The following is a 20,219-nucleotide window of genomic DNA, read 5'->3' on the forward strand; positions in this document are numbered from 1 at the left end:
GATGTTGTCCAGTCCAGTAAGGTCTTCATATCCTTTAGTTTTACAGAAGGTGTCATTACAGACGTGACCGGCAACACTAAAAACCCTCCTGACATCAGAGGAAGGGAATTCTTGTTTTCCCAGTGGTTTGAACAATGTTGTTGATGATGATGAATATATTTATTAGATAGAATGTTAAGAGTACAAGTACAGTCACACAGTAGCATGTATTACAGTACAAATACAGTCAAACATCTTGTCTAAGAGGAGCATTTCAAAAAAGCCCTTGCGGTCTTGTTTCCGTTGAAAACTAGGCTTAATGTGTTTAACACATGTGCAGTTGTGTTTACCTGTGGCACATATTGTAAACGCACACGTACAGCTCTGTGTGTCGTCGACGGCGACATGGAAGGATGTAGCCAATGGAGCAGGAAAGTGGTCAAAGCAGGGAGGGGACTGAGTGCAACTTCCTGTCATGGGACGCGTGTGCCCAGAGGGGTTTATAAATTCCCTCCCCACTTGTACACCTCCCATATATTTTCATCAAATCTCATCTTCTCAACAACACGTAGAGGAAACGTCTGGTGTGTGTGTCTGTAGTGTGTCGGCCTTTTGTTAGTTAGACAAAGGCTTTATAAGAAATAGACTGAAACCTGCTGACTGCTCTGAAACAGCGAGGAGGAGCGAGTCGTGTTTGACCTTGTCTGGTCACTCATTCAGACGTTCCAGCCTCGGACTGAACAGCTTCTCTCACTCTGTTCTTTGGTCATTGCTACTTATGTACAGCAGCGGCTACTCCCAGGTCTCGATGCGCACTATGCAACCCCAAAAGAAGATGCAGCAGCACCGTTCAAGGGGCAAGAGCTGCGGCTACTACATGCGGATCGTCTTCTTCTTCTCGTCGCTCATCCAGTCCCTGATTATAGTCAGCCTGGTGCTCTTTCTGATTTACGGTAAAAAGCAGGATTCGGCATCGGTGGCACGCATCCAGGACCTGGAGGAGAGCTTCAGCCGGCTCTCCATAGAGAACGTCGATCTGAAGCGCCAGAGGAAAAACCTCACCTCCTTACTCAACGGCACGCTGATCGAAAAGGCCCGCAACGACTGGGACCTGGCCATGCTGCGCTATCTCTCCAACCGCTCAATGCTCATCATCGATGATTTCCGCAGCAGACTGGTGAGAAGCTTCAGTTGAACCTTTTCATTTTATTTGTGTTTGGCGTTTCGTGTGTGATTTAATTGTTACGTCTTACCTGGAATTCTGCGGCTAATCCTTCAGATGTCACAAATTACAGCATGTTTGTATCAGTATTATTCTCTCAGTGTAATTAAAATTACTTAACAATACATCCGTCATTTTATTAAAACACGTACTTTACTGTTTTATGCAAATAGTTATGAAACACTGTATCTTTGACCCACATTTAAATCATCAATTGTCTTACTGGTCTAGAACACTTTGCCGTGCTTTTTCTTTCCTTTAAATATGAACAGAAACAATGCAGTGAGGAGTTGTTCAGCTGCAAGTCGAGAGAAGTATTTTCTGGCTCATGCCCACAGAGTAAGTACAACATTTATACCAAAATAAATAAGGGCCACACACACCCCTAATCATTCTTTCATTCTTTAGACAAATCAGCATTTCTGTTCTTCTTCATCTCCCTCCAGTGGGCCCGGGTACGTGCAACTGTGGGCTGTTGCTGGAACAGCTGAATGCCAAGCTCATATTTGTGGAATCCAACTTGACACAGACAAGACAGAGGATGAGCAGGGAAATGGACCAGATGGCCAGAGAGCGGGATAACCTGAATTTGCAGGCTATCAGCCTGAGGAGGGAAAAATTCACCAAAGAAAAGGAGCTGGAATTCTTCAGGCAGAAATGCAAAGACGATTTTACCCAGTCCATGAGCGGCATCTCCAATGTCACCAAGGCGTTCCTGCAGAAGGTCGATTCCCTCGTTCCTGCATGCATGGCCTTCCAGCTCACCTGTCCAAAGCAGAGGGAGCATCTCGAGCAGATCCGCACCAACTGCAGCAGTCTGTCCAGAGAGGTGGAGGACAGGTTCCAGCGTTACCTGGACAACGTGGGCGAGCAGGTGTCGAGCATCCAGGCCGAGAGCAGCCGCTTGAAGGCAGAGAACTGGCGGCTGTCTGACGACTACCGCCGGTGCAGCCAGAATCGCACGGCCATGATCCAGCAGCACAAACAACATTTAGACAAGCTCCAGTTGAAACACGATGAGGACAAAGAGAACCTCCTGACTGACAAGATGAAGCTCAATGGAGAGATAGAAGTCCTGGACAACAATGTCAAATATAAGAATAAAGAGGTTGAACACCTGAGGCAGCAACTCAGGCAGCTAAACCTGACATGCATGTCCAAGGTAAGGCGGATGACCGATCACACGCCAGGAATAAAGCCATGAGGGGTGTTAACAGGGACCCCAGGGGCCACAAACTGGATTTATATAGATTTTATATATATTTACATTTTCATTTTTACACCTGGAAGACTTAAAACTGAAATTTGAATGTATTTAAATTTGAAGTATCAAAAATAAAATAAGCAATCTTTATTATAAGTGTTGATGGTAGTTGGTAGGAGAAAAGAATCTGGAGCAGATATGTTACGTAATATGACTTTCAAAGTTGTCTATACATTACACAACTTTTGTCTTTAACAATGAAATAATTATAGGAATGAATTTTTAGCTATTATACGATTGCCTTTTTGTCAATACCAATCTCACCTGTAACATCGTTTTTGTTTATTTTATAAATATAAATACATAAACTACAAACACAGCTCTTCTTCCAGCGCTTGTAAATCTTCAGGCAGACATAGAATAAACGAGAGGACAGCAGTACGACAGGAAATAATCTGAAAACTAAACTTAGAATTAAATGCAAAACATTTAAATCGTTTGGTTCCATCATACAATGTAAATGAAATCTGTCTTTACCGATCAGAGATCCAAAAGGGAAGTCTGATCGGTAATGCTGCCCTTTTTAATGCTGCTCTTTTTAATGTTGCCCGCCCCCCCCCAGACAGGGTTCATGGGATTACCAGGAGGCTCAGCTTCTCGGACCGTCGCCAACCAGAATGGATGGACCATGACCGGCACTGGTGGGTCCAGTGCCTCATCTGGCTCCTCTGGATTGGGTCAGTTCGGAAGGATAGGGTCAGGTTTGAGCTATGGCTCATCCGGGTCAACATTCAATAAGGTAGGATCAACCGGAACAGGCGCCTCAAGCACATCCCTCTCTTCATCCGGATCAAGTAGTGCTACTGGATATGGATTAAACAAGCCACTCTCTACTGGAACAGGCTCTTCGAGCACATCCCTCTCTTCATCCGGATCAAGTAGTGCTACTGGATATGGATTACACAAGCCACTCTCTACTGGAACAGGCTCTTCGAGCACATTCCTCTCTTCATCCGGATCAAGTAGTGCTACTGGATATGGATTAAACAAGCCACTCTCTACTGGAACAGGCTCTTCGAGCACATCCCTCTCTTCATCCGGGGCGAGCAGCGCGACTGGATTCGGATTCAAGAAGCCAGGATCGGGTGGGACAGGGTCTTCGAGCACATCCCTCTCTTCATCCGGGGCGAGCAGCGCAGCTGGATTCGGATACAAGAAGCCAGGATCGGCTGGGACAGGGTCTTCGAGCACATCCCTCTCTTCATCCGGATCAAGTAGTAGTACTGGATTTGGATTAAACAAGCCACTCTCAACTGGAACAGGCTCCTCAAGCACATCCCTTTCTTCATCTGGGTCAGGTAGCGCCACAGGTTCAGGATATAATAAGCCGGGATCAACTGGGGGGATTTTCTCAGGCATTGGATCAACAGGATCAAAACCAAGTCTTAGCCCAAGTGGAACAGGCTACAATAAGCCAGCAACTAGCTCGAGAGGCTCATCAAGCATCGGGTCAACTGGGTCAAGTTCAAGCGAGACAGGCTCAAGTAAGACTGCAGCAAATACGAAAAGCTCCTCATCCTCTTCATCATCATCATCTGGATCGACCAGTAAAAGTAGCTCTGGATTTTCTTGGCTTGGGTTCGGGAGCAGGAGCTCAGGACAAAGCAAGACAGGAAGTGGGACAGGAAAAGAAACGTCAGGCGGGAGCACTGGAACGGGATCGGTATTAGGTGGGGGACGGACAAGTGGGCTGGGAGGAGGCTCAGGTAAGTACTTCATTGTCTCTTATTTGTTATGTCTTTGTTTATTTCTCACGTACTGGAGTGCAATACAGGATACATGCATAAACCAGGAGAGCGCACATCACACACAACCATTTGTTGGTATCAAAGGCATGGTGAAGGTGAAATAAATCACTAACATGCAAGTGAGGCCCGACTGGCAACCCGAAAAACACAGAAGCGCATATCACAACTTCCACAGTTAGCGTGTGACATGACTACACTACATGTGTACATAACAAATATTTGATGCTGTAAATCACACTATTAAGCATTTCATATACTTCAACTTCCAAACCCCAATATGATCACTCATAAGCACATTTTATAGATGCTCTGAAGCTGAGGAGCAGCTTGATTATATAGGTAAACTTTATTACAGGCTCTAGACCCAATAGTAAAAACATACAACACAAAAACACAGCAAAACATGATTGATTATGGTATGTCTAAATAATAACAAGACGCTCTTTTCCTATGTTTAATCAACAGTCAGTGTCGCTCAGCACCTTCAGGATCTGCAACGCCTCATCAATCCCGTGCGCCCAGAGTAAGCATGGAGGCAGCTAGGCCTAAAAGAGCAGGGTACTTCAGTATTTAGAATAGTACACAAACAGATGTAAATCTGTTGGGGACTATTTTCAGCCGTGGAGTGATACACAGTAAATACAGGTACTCTTGTCAGTATTCAGCACAGCAGGTATGCAGTCTGGCTTGACTTAAATAAAACACAATATAATGTTCGTCTGATTTGTCTGTTTTTGGCTTTTGCTTCATTGAAGGGAATTATGGATAATAATGTAAATATAGAATGAAACCAATCATACAGGCATGTCCGAGTAATGCATAATGTCTATGTCTCTCTCTCTCTCTCTAGGGAAAGACAAGATCTGTCCAGAATATTGGGTTAGTTCATCTTGGTGAGAAAAACCAAACATTAGGGTTGATGCACAGCAAAATAATGACATTATATATATATATATATGACAGTATATACAGTACTTTTTCTATAATTCACCAAAGTAATTTGAATAATTTTGCACTTTTAAATGTACAGTGTGAAAACTGTGTTTTAATGACGTAATGTACTCAGTGTGTAAGCAGCACGCATGAATAAGCACATGTTGTACTCTTATAATGTAAATACAAAGAATAAAGGCATTGTTTTAATATTAATGCATCATCTGTACTTGTCTCGTCCATATAAACAAAGCCATTTAAGATAATACCATAAGCAGACCTGGAAATGACTGTTTGTCCCTGTGTGCGTCACCTATTGTGTTCTTAATTGTCTGTAAATTACCGCTCGGCCCCTCCTTTGCTGTTTCAGGCAAGATTTATTGGTGGCGCAATGCAACCCCTCCAGTGTATTTATGTTTACCTGCCAATCTGTCAGGAAGCCAATGGAGGCAGATGGGAGGAACCCCTGGAAACATGTGCACGCTGTTAAAGCAATGTGTTGTCCATAAGCTAAATAGATCCTAATATATTGCTTATTAAAAACACATTAGCGGTGACAAGCTAAACTTTTTCCTGTGTACTGTATACAGTGATTACTCTGGCCTTTCCCAGCAAACAAACACAAATTCACACACTATTCAATCTGTGGTTCACACGCAAAAAAAGAAAAGGCAGAAATTATTCTATTTGTGCATTATCTTGTCTGCCCATATTAGGAGGTGTATCCTTCCTCTTTGCTCTTCCTGGGGTTCCTTTCATATAGGCACACGTCTTTGTGTTAAAACAGAACTAACTCAGGTTTAAAAGGATGTTACTGTTGCTGATGATGGATTTATTTCAGTGCAAATTTATTTTCCTTCCAACATAAAATGGAGCCTAAATAGAGTGAGGAAGCAAACTGTCCTGAGAACAGAGAAACATCCTGCCAAACCAGGAGCACATTGGCACCAATTAAGAACTTGAGCCAAAGCAGCCCCATCCTGATCAAAAGGATATCCTCTAACATCAAGTGTTTTTCTGCATGTGGGCTGTGCAGCTGCAGAGCCGATACGAACTGGTTCGATGGCTTTGGAACGACCTGCCTGAAAATATACGGCTTGCAGATTCGGTAACTTCTTTTAAAACACTTCTAAAAACGTATTTATATAGACTGGCTTTTAATTGATGGAGTCCTCTGTTTTAATTACTTTTCATTTATTTTAATTTAAATTTTAAAATTAATTATTTTTTTTATATTTATTGAACATTGTTTTATTATTTTATGATTATTGCTGGGTAACTCGTCTCATCACTTGTGCCCTGACGCCACTGTTGCTTTTAAACACCCGTTTTACATTGATGAATGTTTGTTTATTATGTATTTTTGTTTGTATGATTCATGTTGATTTGTTATTATCTGTAAAAGCACTTTGGGAATTTCATTTCTAAAAAAGTGCTATATAAATAAAGCCTATTATTATTATTATTATAAAGCTATACACATTGTACCCCCCCCCCCCCCAAAAAAAAAAACAGGATCTGGTGTACTATATGACCTTGTAATCCCATGCAGCAGGTTAAGTGTCTGTTTTACCACTGTTGTTAATTTTATCACTGACAACATGTCCCCAGATATGTTGGGGAGTAAGTTTGTTACTGTAGATTTAAAGATAACTAAACCTGTGTTATATCACTATTTCGAAAGTAATTTAATGAAGACGACACTCAAAAGAGCTTTGGATGATGTTTGACTAATCATTTGCTCGTTCATCCATGCCCTCTGTGCCCTTGGGTTCAGGACTATTTATTGACCTCTGGCTGCTGTTTGGGGATCTGGATACTCATCGCCTCTAAGACCTCTGATGCATAGTTTCATCCATTGTGTTGCAGCCCCCCCCCACTTCCCTACCCCTCCTGCTGCAGGAAATGGAATGGGTGCTCATAATTACGACCTCCTTCCCCACCTGGGGTTGAAGGACTTTGACCCTTTTGTGCAAGGCTTCAATTTAATGTGGTTTTTTTTTATTGCATTTCCGATCTGACTTGGCCTTCCTGGCTCCATGGCTACCCTGACAACAGGAGGAAAGATGCACCCCAGAAATAACATCCTTCAGTGCATTCATGACATTCACCTTGACATTTCTTTCAGGAGTATTTCATTTCATTTCATTTTCTAACCGCTTATTCCGTTATCGGGTCGCGGGCCAAGCTGGAGCCAATCCCAGCAGTCAATGGGCGAGAGGCAGGGGACACCCTGGACAAGCCGCCAGTTCATCGCAGGGCAACACAGAGACATACAACCAGCCACACACACACTCACACCTACGGACAATTTAGTGTCACCAACCAGCCTAGGCTGCGTGTTTTTGGTGGCGGGAGGAAGCCGGAGAACCCGGTGAGAACCCACGCAGACACGGGGAGAACATGCAAACTCCTCACAGAATGGCCACAAGCCGGAGACGAACCTGCGACCATCTCGCTGTGAGGCAACAGCGCTTACCACTGCGCCACCGAGCCACCCCCTTTCAGGAGTATTAGCAGGTAAAACAGGTTTGCTGAGAGAGGATGGGGTCTGTCTCTGTGTAAGTTGTGCAGTTAGTTGTCCAGAAGTTTTGCATCTGGCACCAACGTATCAAAATGCTGCAGAAGCAACTTTTTATATGACTGCAATGCAGTCATATAAAAAGCACAAGAACTCACAGTTTCAGCTCCTCTGCAGTTTGTTTGGGCAAATAATCTGTTTATCTGTTGGTTGGTTTATTGTTTGTTTTCGCGCAGAAGAAATAAAAATACCTTTATGTGTACAAGAAACCATAATATGACAAAATATAAATATAAATATGTCCAAAACAAAACACTAATGTACCATGTACACAAGTAATCACAAATAATTCATTATACATTGCTTGAAAAGGAGTGTGAAGAAGTCACAAGACTTCTAATAATGTGACAAACAAAAACTAAACAGATTAGGACATTGATATATCATACACATTACTAGCTAATTAATAATCAACATTATATATTGAACATATTTCAATAATTACATACCAACAATGGTCACATTAAGCCCTGGCCTCGCTTTACTGAGACAAGACCATGCGTTTGTAAAATAATTTAAACTTGTAAATATTTTGGTATTGCTTGTGATAAACATCCAAACTCTTCCACAATTTCATACTGACAGATAAAAACTCTTCCTGGTGGTTCGAACCTTGGGTACTGTAAAATGTCCACAGCCTCTTTTGCCATGAACACTCTCTTATTGTAAACAAAAAACAAAAACAAAAAAACATCGTATATTTGGTAGTGATTTTTTTAAACCCTTTCAATAAAATTAACAAAGTAGAGTATTTCACAAGATCATTCATTTTTAAGACATTTCATAGAATAAAAAGATCTGTGTGCTATGTGCTAAAAATAGCGCGCACACCGAGTTGCGCTTCCTGTTGAAGTGCTCCGCCAAACCCGGAGCTCTTTAAGGGACGGACAGATGAACCGGAAGAATAATAACAAAACACGAGAAATTGTCTCCGGTTTATCTGTACGTCCCTTACCTTAAGTCAGCAAATAAGCAAAAAGCGCCTGGACAGTCATTTAAAGAAAAAAACTTTATTAACAAAACTCACCAGTAATCACCAATATGTTCAAAAGGAAGGAAAGAATTAGCAGGAAAATAAATAACCACACAAATAAACACAAGAATAAAAATAAAAATAAAATATACAGGAAAATACAACATAAAATTACAAGCAAGGGGTATGGGAAAGGTTAAATTCTGATATAAATGTGTTCATTTTCTTTGCCTGGGGATTATTTATTTGTTTTAGTATCTTCTGTAACAGGGAGAGCTCATTCTTAAGAGCAGGCCATGATGGGGGTGATTTGGCATACCAATTGATCTTTAAAATCCCATTCATTATTTCAAAGTCAATTGCTTTTATACCACCGTCCTCATAGTTCTTTATCATGTCACTATTTCTGATGTAGTGATGTTTATTTCTCCATATGAAATTGAGATTTGTACGATTAATTTCTTTGATAATCCTGGTTGGGATGGCTAATATCTGTAGCATTATTGACGTATACCAGCAGGAAAACAATTACCCTGACTGTAGTTACTGCATTAATCTTACCTACTAAAATGTAATTTTGATCTTAAATTTAAAGTTTTTTTTAAAGCAAGCCTATAGATGACGTGATGAAAGGCAATTATCTATTATCCTACTCTTAACGTGTGATCTTTCCACACTTGGAGCAACTGTTCTCTTTATAAACATGCTGAGATCACTTTGAATATTTCGGGCTTTCTTAGTGGTGCAGGTACAGTAAATTTAAAGAAGAGTTGCTGGTGCAATGACAGCGGTAACGCTGGGATGCTGCGCTGCCATATTGATTGCTGCTTCCTCTGCTGTGCGTCGCTGCCAGGCGCACAGTACAAACATTCATGATAGGCATCGGCCAGTCGTAGGCCTCTCATTTATGTTGACACTGTATCACTATTATTTGTACAAAAATTCAGACTAATGAGAAACTAGAAGCACCATTTTAAAGCACTTACCTTGTCGTAATGACTGTTACTCTTGAACGCAACATGAAGCATTAAGATTGGACAAGCAAAGCCATGTTTATGTCGCTGCTGCGTCGGTTAGCACATTCAGTCCGCTTGAGAAGGACCTGCGACCAGCTCCCCTGGTGCATTGGCAATTAACCCTTTCATCTTCACCTCACTTTCGTTGCGTTGTTTCCACCCACTTTTATTTGTTGATGAGTTTAACCAGGCTCTGACGAAGGTCATTAAGGTCAAAGATCTTGATGTCCAGAATTTCAATGGCCCTCTGGATTTCAGAGTCCATGCAATCCCGTTCCTCCAGAGAGTTATTCAGGTTCTGCTCTGAGTTCTGGATGCGACGCTCCAACTCTGAATTATGCATCTCGGTCTCCTAGGATGATCAAGAGAAGAGGAGAAGGAATTAAAAAACGATGAACCTGCTGTAAATGTACTTCTATTGTTATTACCATCATCTCGTAGCCTTAATAATCTTATGTCTACCCGTAATCTGTGGATGGCCTGATCCCTTTCACGTTCCATCTCATGATACTCTGCCTTCTTGCTTTGTAAAATGTCAATCTCCTGGAAAGAGATGAAAGGTGTGCTTCCAGTTCTGAGTAGATGAACATTTCATCAGCGCCCAATGATGAATCATTTTCAGGAAAAGAAAGGACCAACCTCATCTTTGGCCTTCAGTAGGGCCTCCAGCTCCTCCAGGGACTTGGACAGTTCATCCTTCAGCATGTCACTGGGGCCGTGGCCCTCGCGGGCCTCCAATTCAGCCACCTTGCAACACACACACATATACCAGCACAATTCAACTATGTTCTGCATGATTTCACACAAAAGCTTTAAAGTGGAGAAACTGCTGGATGTTTCCAGCGCTGTGTGTGACACAAAGGGAGATCGAGCGCTTGTGTAGCCTGTAAAGTTTAAAATTATTTACTTCTTGCTGTTCATTTTTCAGAACGTCTCACTCCATTTTTCTTTCCCCTGGCAATTTACCACTTTTCTATGTTTTTCATCACTCATTTTTTAATGATGCTACCTGTTTGATATTTACACATCTGCGGTCAGTGGTCAATAGTTCAGAAGCTTCACTTTATTCATATTCACAGTGAGAATGATGGTAAAACATGAAATAACTTCAATGGAGAGGTGAATGAGCTATTCATGTTAGCATCATCAGGGAAAGAGGAGCGAAACCTGCTGCTCTGTCGAAGGAGCCTGAATCCAAGGAAAGAGAAGGGCACCTCCGGAGCTGTCCTCACATCTGACAGTGGCAGTTTGGTTTATTTTAAATTCTGTGTGGCTGAGAAGAGGAGGAGCATTGGAAAGAATAAAATTGAGCAAAGAGGATGCCAGCTCCCTCTGGTGATTTTGCATTTTTTCCTAACTGGGGCATTGAAAGTAGGATATCGCTGTCCTACAAACCCCTCTCCGTCTCACACCTCCCCAGAGACGTGGACCATTTTCAGCCACCTGGTCCCGTTCCTCAGATAGAGGGAACGAGTTTGGTCTAAAGGAGACAAAGATGGGTTCTCTCTGGCGTGAATGCATTTGTTTTCTGTGGACCAAACGGCTCAGACTGTTACCAAACAGCAGACGAGGAGGAGAATTAAAACAGGATGATCGATACCGTGAACACTGGTCATAATAGGAGAGGATGGAGGTATTAAAGCATGAATAATTGAGAGGTGTTAATCGAGAGCCTCGGGCCAGGTGGTTCCCAGAGGAATAAGCTCCCAGCAAAGATGGAAATATATTTCGTTAATGAGCGAGGAGAGGGAGGGCAGCCGTACCTGCATCCAGACTTGATGCACCAAAATCACAGGCGGTGAAATGCGACATTCACTGAACGCAAGGGTTCAGCCCGGACGGCACCCTGGATTCTGTCGCTGAAGTTTATTTGCAGCCAAACACAGAGAAGTTTTTTGAGTCTAGTCATTGTCACCTCGCTCTTGATTGGACAGGCTCCCCAATGATCAGATCAGCACTGATGGTTAGGTGCGACCTCAACCATCAGTGCTGCCATGCAGGAAAATCCTGAAAATGCTTTTGGGATTGGCAAAATCAAAGTGTAGGAAATTACAATCGGATATGGTTTTCAAAAGTGAGTGTGGCTCCACAAACCCCTGTATAGTTCAAAGAACCCTCCTTCAAGAGGACCCAAAGTATAATATTTCATGTACCGATGTATAATGTCAAAATTCATTAAAAAAAAAAAAAGGCTCTTTAAGCTGTGACATTAACCCTGCTTGGAGCTTGAATTATATTTTAATTTAGAAATGGAATTGTATGATGAGGGTGTGGAAGATGTTCAAAACTGCAACCTGAGATTTGGCCAGCGAGCCTGTTAATTCAGCTCCGAGTAGTTTTGTGGTCTTCGTGGGTGCGTTGATATTTCAGGTGAAGCTAATTGAAGCAGAGAATCTCGTGTCAGGCTCTATACTCTGGATTCTCACCTGGTCTCTGAGTCTCTCTGTCTCCTCCTGATACGCTGCCAGCTGTTTCTTCCACTGCTCCACATTAGCATTAGCCCCATGCAAGGCTGCCACCAATTTAGAGTTGCTGTCCTGCAGGATGAAAAGTTCAGCGTCCAGGTTCATATCGCAAACGGACCTGAAGAACACAAGAAAAAGAGTCAAGTTGTAAACCCATGATTTCAAACTACAACACACACACACACACTCTAATCTGTTTTTTCTTTATTAGACCCAAGCGCCTAACTAGGCGTAAGGGCCGATTGTTTTTGGAATGCCGTGGATGACGAGTTGATGAAGAGCGCACTCCCGTTCAAATAACAGATATTAGCATGTTAATTGCTGAACGTTTTACATTTAGTTGAATGTTTGGAACAAGCCTGGCTGCTAGCCATGTCATTTTCAGTTTTAATTCTTTAAAGTGAGTTGACTTATTTTGCTTATCGTGTGTAAGTACCCTTCAGAGAGCATCTTTTTAATGCGCTCCTTCTCGGAGGATAGCGTGATGTCTGCACTCTGGCTGCGGAACTGTTTGTCCTCTGGTCCGTTCACACACGCCGCGGGTGGAGACTGGAGTTCCTCCGAGATGTCCTGAGAAACACAAGTAAATGCACTCGAACGATGACACACAATCATCGCCACAGCACAAGGATTACTCTGGCAATGGCTGACATATTTAGCTACAAGTCACATTTTATATTTAATCAAATATTGTATTTTGAAAATAATATATACACTTAGAAAATGTTCTAAAATATGTTATACTACATAATATAAGCTCAAAGGATGAGAATGGTTGGAAAATATTTTATTTTTATCATATTTTTTAAATACTTTTGAGGTATGGACAATCAGTTAAGCAATATATATGTATATTGTGAAGGGGTCGCTTATCTTTTCTAAATATTTAGGAAAAAAATAATCAGAATAATTCAATTCCATAGAGAGGATGGAATTACTTTTACTTAATCTAAGGATGTAGATATGTCCTCCTCCACTGATAAGATGCATTATAGACGCAATTACTGTGTCTTTTTTTGGTTTGATGAATTAAAGCATTGCAAACCGTTATAGTAGTTATACATAAATTACAAAATGTAGGTGCAGACAGGAAGAAAAGATTTTCAAATGAATTTGCTTATATTCTTTTCGATGTCAAGGACTGGAAACATTTTCTGTCTTGCATCGGGTCAAAATAAGAGACTGACCTGTGAGAACTAGGGGAAATCCATCAGGTGGGTAAAATAGACAAAAAACAAACAAACACGTCACCATATCTTCTTGTAGATAACGACCTATTCAAAAACATCACAAGCACAAGCAAGCTTATCCATGTGATCAGTCATGTCGCAAAGCGCCAAATGAAACAGGCACAAATTGATGTTACTTCTTGGTACTTTGGATTTCGATAAATCAATAAGTGAGACACACATCAGATGGAATCTGCTCAGCCGTAGAATTAGCCGTAGAAGTAGCATATTCTACACAACAAAGCAGATGTGACTGATGCGTAAAGCAGGCCCAGAGCTGACTTTGTCTTCCCTCGGAGACAAGTGACCCAGACCCCCCCCCCATTCTTCATTTGGTCTAATCACAGTAGCCCTCTGTAAGAGCTGCAGAGTATCAGAGATGCATTCATCTAACCTTGGCCTTAGCTCACACCTTAGATCACAGTGTCTCTCTAAGTGTAACATATCAAGAATTAATCATTATTTTGTCTCCAGGCCCATTTCTCTGATCACGACAAAGTTAGGGTTGTCTGATATCTGCGGAGGTTCGCTCTACATTCGCATTCACCTTTCCTTTTCGTCCCAGCACGTAAAGCAGGAGGTATAATGCCAAAACTGTTAGCCCACATCTCATTACAATTTAGAATACTTAGAATTCAATTTATGGAATCAAACTTAGTTTGATCCGGAGCATATGTCAAAAAACTCTTTTTCCTTTTTTGAGAAATCCCTTGGGAAGGGATTTTGAAAAAAACATGCCGACAGGGTCTGAAACATAAGCAGGGTTTCTCCTGACTGAACACTTAAGACTTAAGTGGTGACCTTTGCTATTCAGAGCTTCTGTTAAGTTATTACTCAGATGTTTAGCGTACATTAAGTTATAAATCGTACAAATATGATCAGTGAGGGAAAAGCAGTCACTGAACGGTTCTTTAATGCAGGGTAGCTCACCTGAGGAGCAGCAATAGTGAGCGCTGTGTTGGCCAGTTCTTTATCTTGTGACTTCTCTCGTGCCAAACGAGCTGCATCTTTGACTTCCTTAAAGTTCTCAGAGAACTTTTTAAAGACGGCAAGAGATCAACTGATTTAGCATTGAGCATGTGATGTAAGCAGAGCTTTAAGATCCGTTTAGTTTTACCTGATGGAGTTGTTGCTCCGTAGCAAAACCGAGACCATACACAGTGTTGGCCCGGCTGTCTGCCCACTGGCCAAACTTCTGGGACGTCTTGGTGAACGTCATGCTGGGTGTAATGGTGCAGTTGATGATGGCCTACAAATGCAGTAATACGAGATGGCTCAGGTGGGATTATACTCATTAATAAAGAGTTGAGCAGCAGATCAAGGTTCATTCAGAGCAGAGGACAAATCAAAAGACAAACAGAGCAATGAGCCATGACATGAATTGAAATGAACCAGGCTTATTCCACCAGGGTGATCAGATGTCCCGCATTGTGCAGGACTGCACAGCATTTTATCTCAAACCTCGCCTCACGCAAATTGAGGCTGTGTCGCGCATTTTAATCTTACCGCCACAAATTTAATTTTAATACTTAAAATCATAGAGACATCGCTCGACACAATCGCGGGGTTCGCTGTTCCTCTCCTTTAACTCTCGGCCTCTTTCTCTCCTTCACCCAACCGAGACAGTCGCGCTGCAAATGGACGGGCCAAGTCGTTTCGTTTCTGTCCTTTCGGTATGATTGACAGCCGCCTGTCACCATTCACTGCATGCAGTTCGACATTTTTCACAACATTGGCACGGGAAAAAAACGCAGATGCTCTTACAACTGTGATTGGGAACAAGTATATTCCTGGGTAAAAGCAGTTCAAGGAAGCCCCCCTAAAATAGGCCTAACGCCGCCACTGCCTACAAGCAGGCCTGCTCTGGAGTTGTGGAAGCCCAGTGTGATTTGGTTCTCTTCATAATTCCTTACAGATGTCATGGTAAGAGGACATTTGGTGACAAGGAAAGCTAATTCCTCTTCTCCTGAGGTCAAGGCCACACACTCCTAAGAGAACTTCCCTCAAGAATTATTTTGGATTATGAGAAGAACATCATTCATTTTTAACTTCTGGAAAGCAAATCTGCAAGACTTATATTCTGTTTCATTATCTAAATTATTTTTTACTATTTTCTTTTTGCATTTTCTCTACATTATTACCTTTTTCCTCCCCCTCACCTTGGTCCCGCCCACACTGATGATGCGGTAGACGTTACGATTGGAATCATAGAAGGAGGACACAGTGACAGCATGTTTGCTGGCGGGGATCCAGTTCCTCTTGGTGGTGGGATCAATCTGGAAAACATGGGCACGGGTGCTGAAGACCGGCTGCTCTCTGGAGGAGGAAGGACAGAGGTCACGAGAAGATGAGTGTCTGTGCAGCCCTTCCTACTAACAACGGTTGAAAATCAACTGAAAGGTAAACTTTGAGGAGGAGTATTCTCTGGACCTTTAAAATGTGAAAATCAAAAATCAGCTTTTTTGAAATGGAAAAACCTTTTTAACTGTTACACCTTACACCTTAGCTTTGTTTATTTTAAAATCCAGTCAGTTTAAAATGTTTGCCAACATCAGCCTGAGATTGAACATTTCAAACTAAATGGTACAAGAGCGTTCAGGTAGTGAGATTAAATTGGGAATATATTATGGAGTTGTGGTTTAATCAGGATTTAAACGGAGGTAAGAAACAGGCCACTTCTCTGCAGCGGCTTCTCCCAGTAGGGCTGTATTCTGGACAGTCATCATACATTTATATCTGACCCCATTAGTGACACAAATACAGGAATGGTATTTAGAGACTGTCAGTGTTGATAACTGAGAGGGCCATGGTCCTGTAGCTAACGAGATGTGTATCGGTTGATTCAGGAATCTTTTCCACTGGTAAAATACAGCTTTTATTTACCGTTTTTCTCAATTACGTATACAGTGCTTGACAGACTTAAAAGAAACTGGGCGCAAAACTAAGGCAAACTGCCAAACTGGATAAAGAGATTGGTTTTACATTCATTATATTAAAGGTCACATAGTCTACCCTTTAATGCAGTTCCCAAAAACGTATATGAAATATCTGTGACAGTCTTGGGTCAAAATAGCAAACAGATGCTGCAGGACAGCGTCCCAATCTGCCCTGTCAGAAACGCTCTAAACCCAGAAGCAAAAGTACGTTCATAGTGAGCACGCACACGTGCACGCTACCATGGTACAGAGACTTGAGGGATGTTTTTAGCACACACAAATCTTTGGGGGACAATTTTTGCCGGAATATTAGCACAAAAAATAAACGTTATCCACAGCCTAAGAGGAGCGGAGAAACTCTGAGGGAGCGTCTCGCACCGTCTCCGGAGTCTCCCACTGTCACCCTACAGAGGAAGCTCATTTCAGCCGGTTGTACCGGCGACCTTGTTCTTTAGGTTGCTACCCAAAGCTCGTCACCACAGGTGAGGGCAGGAACGGAGATCGAACCGGTAAATGGAGAGCTTCGCCTTTCAGCTCAGCTCCCTCTTCGCCGCGACGGATCGGCTTAGCGTCGGTAGTAACGCGGACGCAGAGCCGATGTCTATCGCCGTCTATCGCCGTCTATCTCTGTCTGTCTCCCGCTCCATAAAGCATCTCGTTCAAAGTGTTTACAACACACTAAAACAGTTTTGCCAATTTTCGCCGGAACATTACCACCAAAAATAAACTTTATGGAAGGAAAATGCCCATAGAGCGTGGACGGGCAGAACGCAGACACGGGGACGCACGAACGTATAATGCGCACGTTTTACCCTCCTGACGTCAGAAGGGGAGCGATTTCTTCCAGACGTGTTTCAGGAGGACCAGACCTACGCAAACTACGAAGGATTGACTTGGTGGTTTATTTTGCTGTTTGGGGTTGATAAGGACCCAAAATCACCATAATAGTGTAGAAACATGGGAAAAGTGAGGTTTTCATCATATGGGACCTTTAATAGAAGAGCACCAGAACGGGTTTTTTAAATATTCATTGTATCTGATATTTTTCAGTTATAACAAGATACAGTAGTTTGACATCATCTCATGAAAATGTCTCATTACAACAGGTCGAAAACTCATGCTATAACTTTCATATCACCAAAGAGGTTTTTAATGTGATCAAGTGAAATGGCAATTCAATAAACAGATGATGTGAATCAGCCACATTAATCCGGTCTACGTGGAAGATTTAGGCAATAAATAAAGTCAGGGCATTAAATGTCATGCAGGAAAGCTGCTCTTACCTTTCTCTGTGGTGAGGAAACATCTCAACCGATGGAGGCTTCTTTTCTATAAAAAGAATTGAAGCAGTGTTTTCATAAATTAACGCACAGTGAGGAGGAAACTCACAGTCATAGCCCGCTGACCCGGGTAGCAGACCTGGATCGGTGTGTGTCCATCACAGACCGGCTGCCTCCCGGTATGGAACCGCCTGCTGGCTCCGCTGCAGCTGCGTCTGAATCCGGGATTCTCTGTCGCCCTGCTCGCAGCCAAGGAGCCGGCATGTGCCTGTTATACAGACACTCTCTGAAATATTGTCCCGGAGGACAAGTCATGACCTAAATCGGCTTCCGAGTACTAATAATAGTACTAATAGTAATTCTACTGGCCAAATAGGACTAATATTAATGATGCAAATCAGACGTGTGTGATCCTGAAAGCCTTATACATAAAGATAAAAAATTATAACGAAATAAAACAGTGAAATCAAGTTTAAGGACCAAAACGAAAGCGACCTTTATTATCAAAATGATCAACAGGAGACTTTTTGGGGTCATATTTATAAACCCGTCAATAACAATCTGTGGAGGTGGATGCGTTTCAAACAGCAATAAGCAACCAAGGATCATCATGGCAGGAGCATAGAAGAGGACCAAATGCAACACAAAGCTATTATAGTCAAAAGACATGCAGAAACTACTGGATTAGTATTGTTAAGGGTTAACAGGACTGGGCTCTAAAGCATGTCCGTGAATCGGTGCATCTATAGTTACAAGAACTGATATTAAATAGAGTTCATAAAATACATTCAAACAAAATATTTATTTGCAAAAAGGGACACATTTGGGTTCTCATTTGGGTTCTGGAGTAAATCATTATGATGGAAATAGTTCCTATACACACAGACTGCCTTTTTGACACGTATTCCACTGGCAGGAACAAATATATCACCGTGGATTTTGGAGACCTGAAAATGAAAGCCTTCATGAAGACTCGTAAAACATAGAATCAAATTCCAGAAACTTCATAGACACTTCATGCGCTGTGTAAGAATGACTTAAGGCCACATTTCTCAACACATGAACTCTTAATTTATCAGTGGGCTTTCAAATATTTAAATATCGACACAGTCTAATCTACAACGATTAAATCTAAAGAGGTTTTCATTACCCTTTGGGTGAGTCGTCAAACTCGAGCACGGATCCTCTCATAAAGGCAACGTCTCGTGCTTAACTTGTACGTCACCCCATTGTATGCATGTTTTTGCTCTACATGACCTTCCAGGCTGAGCCTTTGAGAATCGCTGCCCTCTTCATTTGGCTTCTCTGATGCAGCTCCCAGGTGTGAATGCAGACACTGGAACCACATTAGCGTGACACATGGTGTTGCTTTTCCATGGAAAGCTGATGTCAAAGTACGCTTCTCAGACAGAGGGAGGAGACATTAGAACCGTACACAATCTCTGACATACTCCATTACCTGAGATTAGAGGGTTTTTTTTGTTTGTTTGTTGTCTTGAAGCCAGAAGAACAGCTCTTTTTGTTCATTCCTGGTGCAACGGTGCAGTCCACACCCATGTGTTGCGAAATGACTCACACATTCTGAACACTGCACCTTATGTGGCTCCAAGCTGGCATAGTGAAGATAATATGCTCTCTGTAGGGTGGAGAGGTTCTTTTTCTTTTTCCCATTCATGCTAGCACCTCTATGGTTACAGCATCAACACAGCACGCTCACAAACATTCACCATCTCTGACCTGCATCTCCTGCAACCTATTCGTCTCTTTCTGACTCGCCTTTGTCACTGGTTATATCAGCGTTGCCATGGAAACATATGATGCCATCTCCACTCTATGGTTCAGATGAAGAGTCCTCTGGCGTCCTCACAGTGTTTGGGATAAATAATAAAATCCTGCCTTAGTTTCTGCTACAGTCAATACACACTGGAATACAATTGTATTCCCGTGTGTTGTGTACTTGTTTGTGTATAGAGACACAAACACATACATATAAATATAGATCCAGATTCCAGAATGCTGTGTTTTGTTCTGTTCTACTTAATAATTTCCCCTACAATTCCTCTATTTCTCCATTCTTTGAAGTTCCTTTCTATTTTACTCCACATTAGTCTTATACTAAATAACTGTCCTGTTATATATATTTGTGTTCCACAAATACCCCATTCTGTGAATGTGGCCACTAATTCTTGATCAATGTGGAAAGAGTTATTATCTTTAGTTTGCTCACGGAATTCTATTTTATTCTAGTATATTCCATTCTATTGTATTTCATTTCATTCAATGTCATTGTATTCTATTCTATTCTATTCTATTCTATTCTATTCTATTCTATTCCATTCCATTCTATTATCTTCTATTATATTGTATTATATTGTATTGTATTGTATTGTATTCGATTCAATTCAATTCCATTCCATTATATTATATTGTTTTATAGTCCATTTTATTCCATTCTATTCTATTCTAGTATATTCCATTGTATCGTATTGTATTGTGTTGTATTCTATTCTACTCTACTCTATTCTAGTATATTGTACTTTATTGTATTCTATTCTACTCGATTCTAGTATATTATACTGTATTGTATTGTATT

At 41.7% G+C, this 20,219-nt stretch overlaps 2 protein-coding genes across 2 annotated transcripts; one reads left to right on the forward strand and one right to left on the reverse strand.

The window, feature by feature from the left end:
• Positions 1-757: 757 nt before the first annotated feature.
• Positions 758-5,356, forward strand: LOC137904640 (keratin, type I cytoskeletal 9-like). Its single transcript, XM_068748843.1, has 6 exons — positions 758-1,156; positions 1,474-1,505; positions 1,610-2,363; positions 3,028-4,171; positions 4,679-4,736; positions 5,064-5,356. Exons 1-6 carry the CDS (start codon positions 758-760, stop codon positions 5,095-5,097), a joined length of 2,421 nt encoding a protein of 806 aa, XP_068604944.1. The 3' UTR covers positions 5,098-5,356.
• A 4,526-nt stretch (positions 5,357-9,882) lies between these two features.
• On the reverse strand, positions 9,883-17,652 carry LOC137904818 (homer protein homolog 3-like). The gene is made up of 10 exons (XM_068749023.1): positions 17,630-17,652; positions 15,570-15,726; positions 14,528-14,659; positions 14,341-14,445; positions 13,369-13,377; positions 12,618-12,751; positions 12,143-12,299; positions 10,356-10,463; positions 10,179-10,259; positions 9,883-10,068 (listed from the first exon to the last, which is right to left on the reverse strand). The coding sequence occupies exons 1-10, from the start codon at positions 17,650-17,652 to the stop codon at positions 9,883-9,885; spliced, it is 1,092 nt and encodes a 363-aa protein (XP_068605124.1).
• Positions 17,653-20,219: the final 2,567 nt, after the last annotated feature.

The sequence above is a fragment of the Brachionichthys hirsutus genome, chromosome 15 (genome assembly GCF_040956055.1).
Source record: "Brachionichthys hirsutus isolate HB-005 chromosome 15, CSIRO-AGI_Bhir_v1, whole genome shotgun sequence".
NCBI classification, from domain to species: Eukaryota; Metazoa; Chordata; class Actinopteri; order Lophiiformes; family Brachionichthyidae; genus Brachionichthys; species Brachionichthys hirsutus.

Bases quoted from the DNA above. Each gene is read 5' to 3' on its own strand.
- LOC137904640 (XM_068748843.1), top strand. From the start codon at position 758: ATGTACAGCAGCGGCTACTCCCAGGTCTCGATGCGCACTATGCAACCC. The intron at 2,364-3,027 runs GTAAGGCGGATG...GCCCCCCCCCAG, and splicing joins ACCTGACATGCATGTCCAAG to ACAGGGTTCATGGGATTACC. The intron at 4,737-5,063 runs GTAAGCATGGAG...CTCTCTCTCTAG, and splicing joins ATCAATCCCGTGCGCCCAGA to GGAAAGACAAGATCTGTCCA.
- LOC137904818 (XM_068749023.1), bottom strand. From the start codon at position 17,652: ATGTTTCCTCACCACAGAGAAAG. The intron at 14,446-14,527 runs GTAAAACTAAAC...GTCTTTAAAAAG, and splicing joins CGGAGCAACAACTCCATCAG to TTCTCTGAGAACTTTAAGGA. The intron at 10,260-10,355 runs GTTGGTCCTTTC...ATCTCTTTCCAG, and splicing joins TACTGAAGGCCAAAGATGAG to GAGATTGACATTTTACAAAG.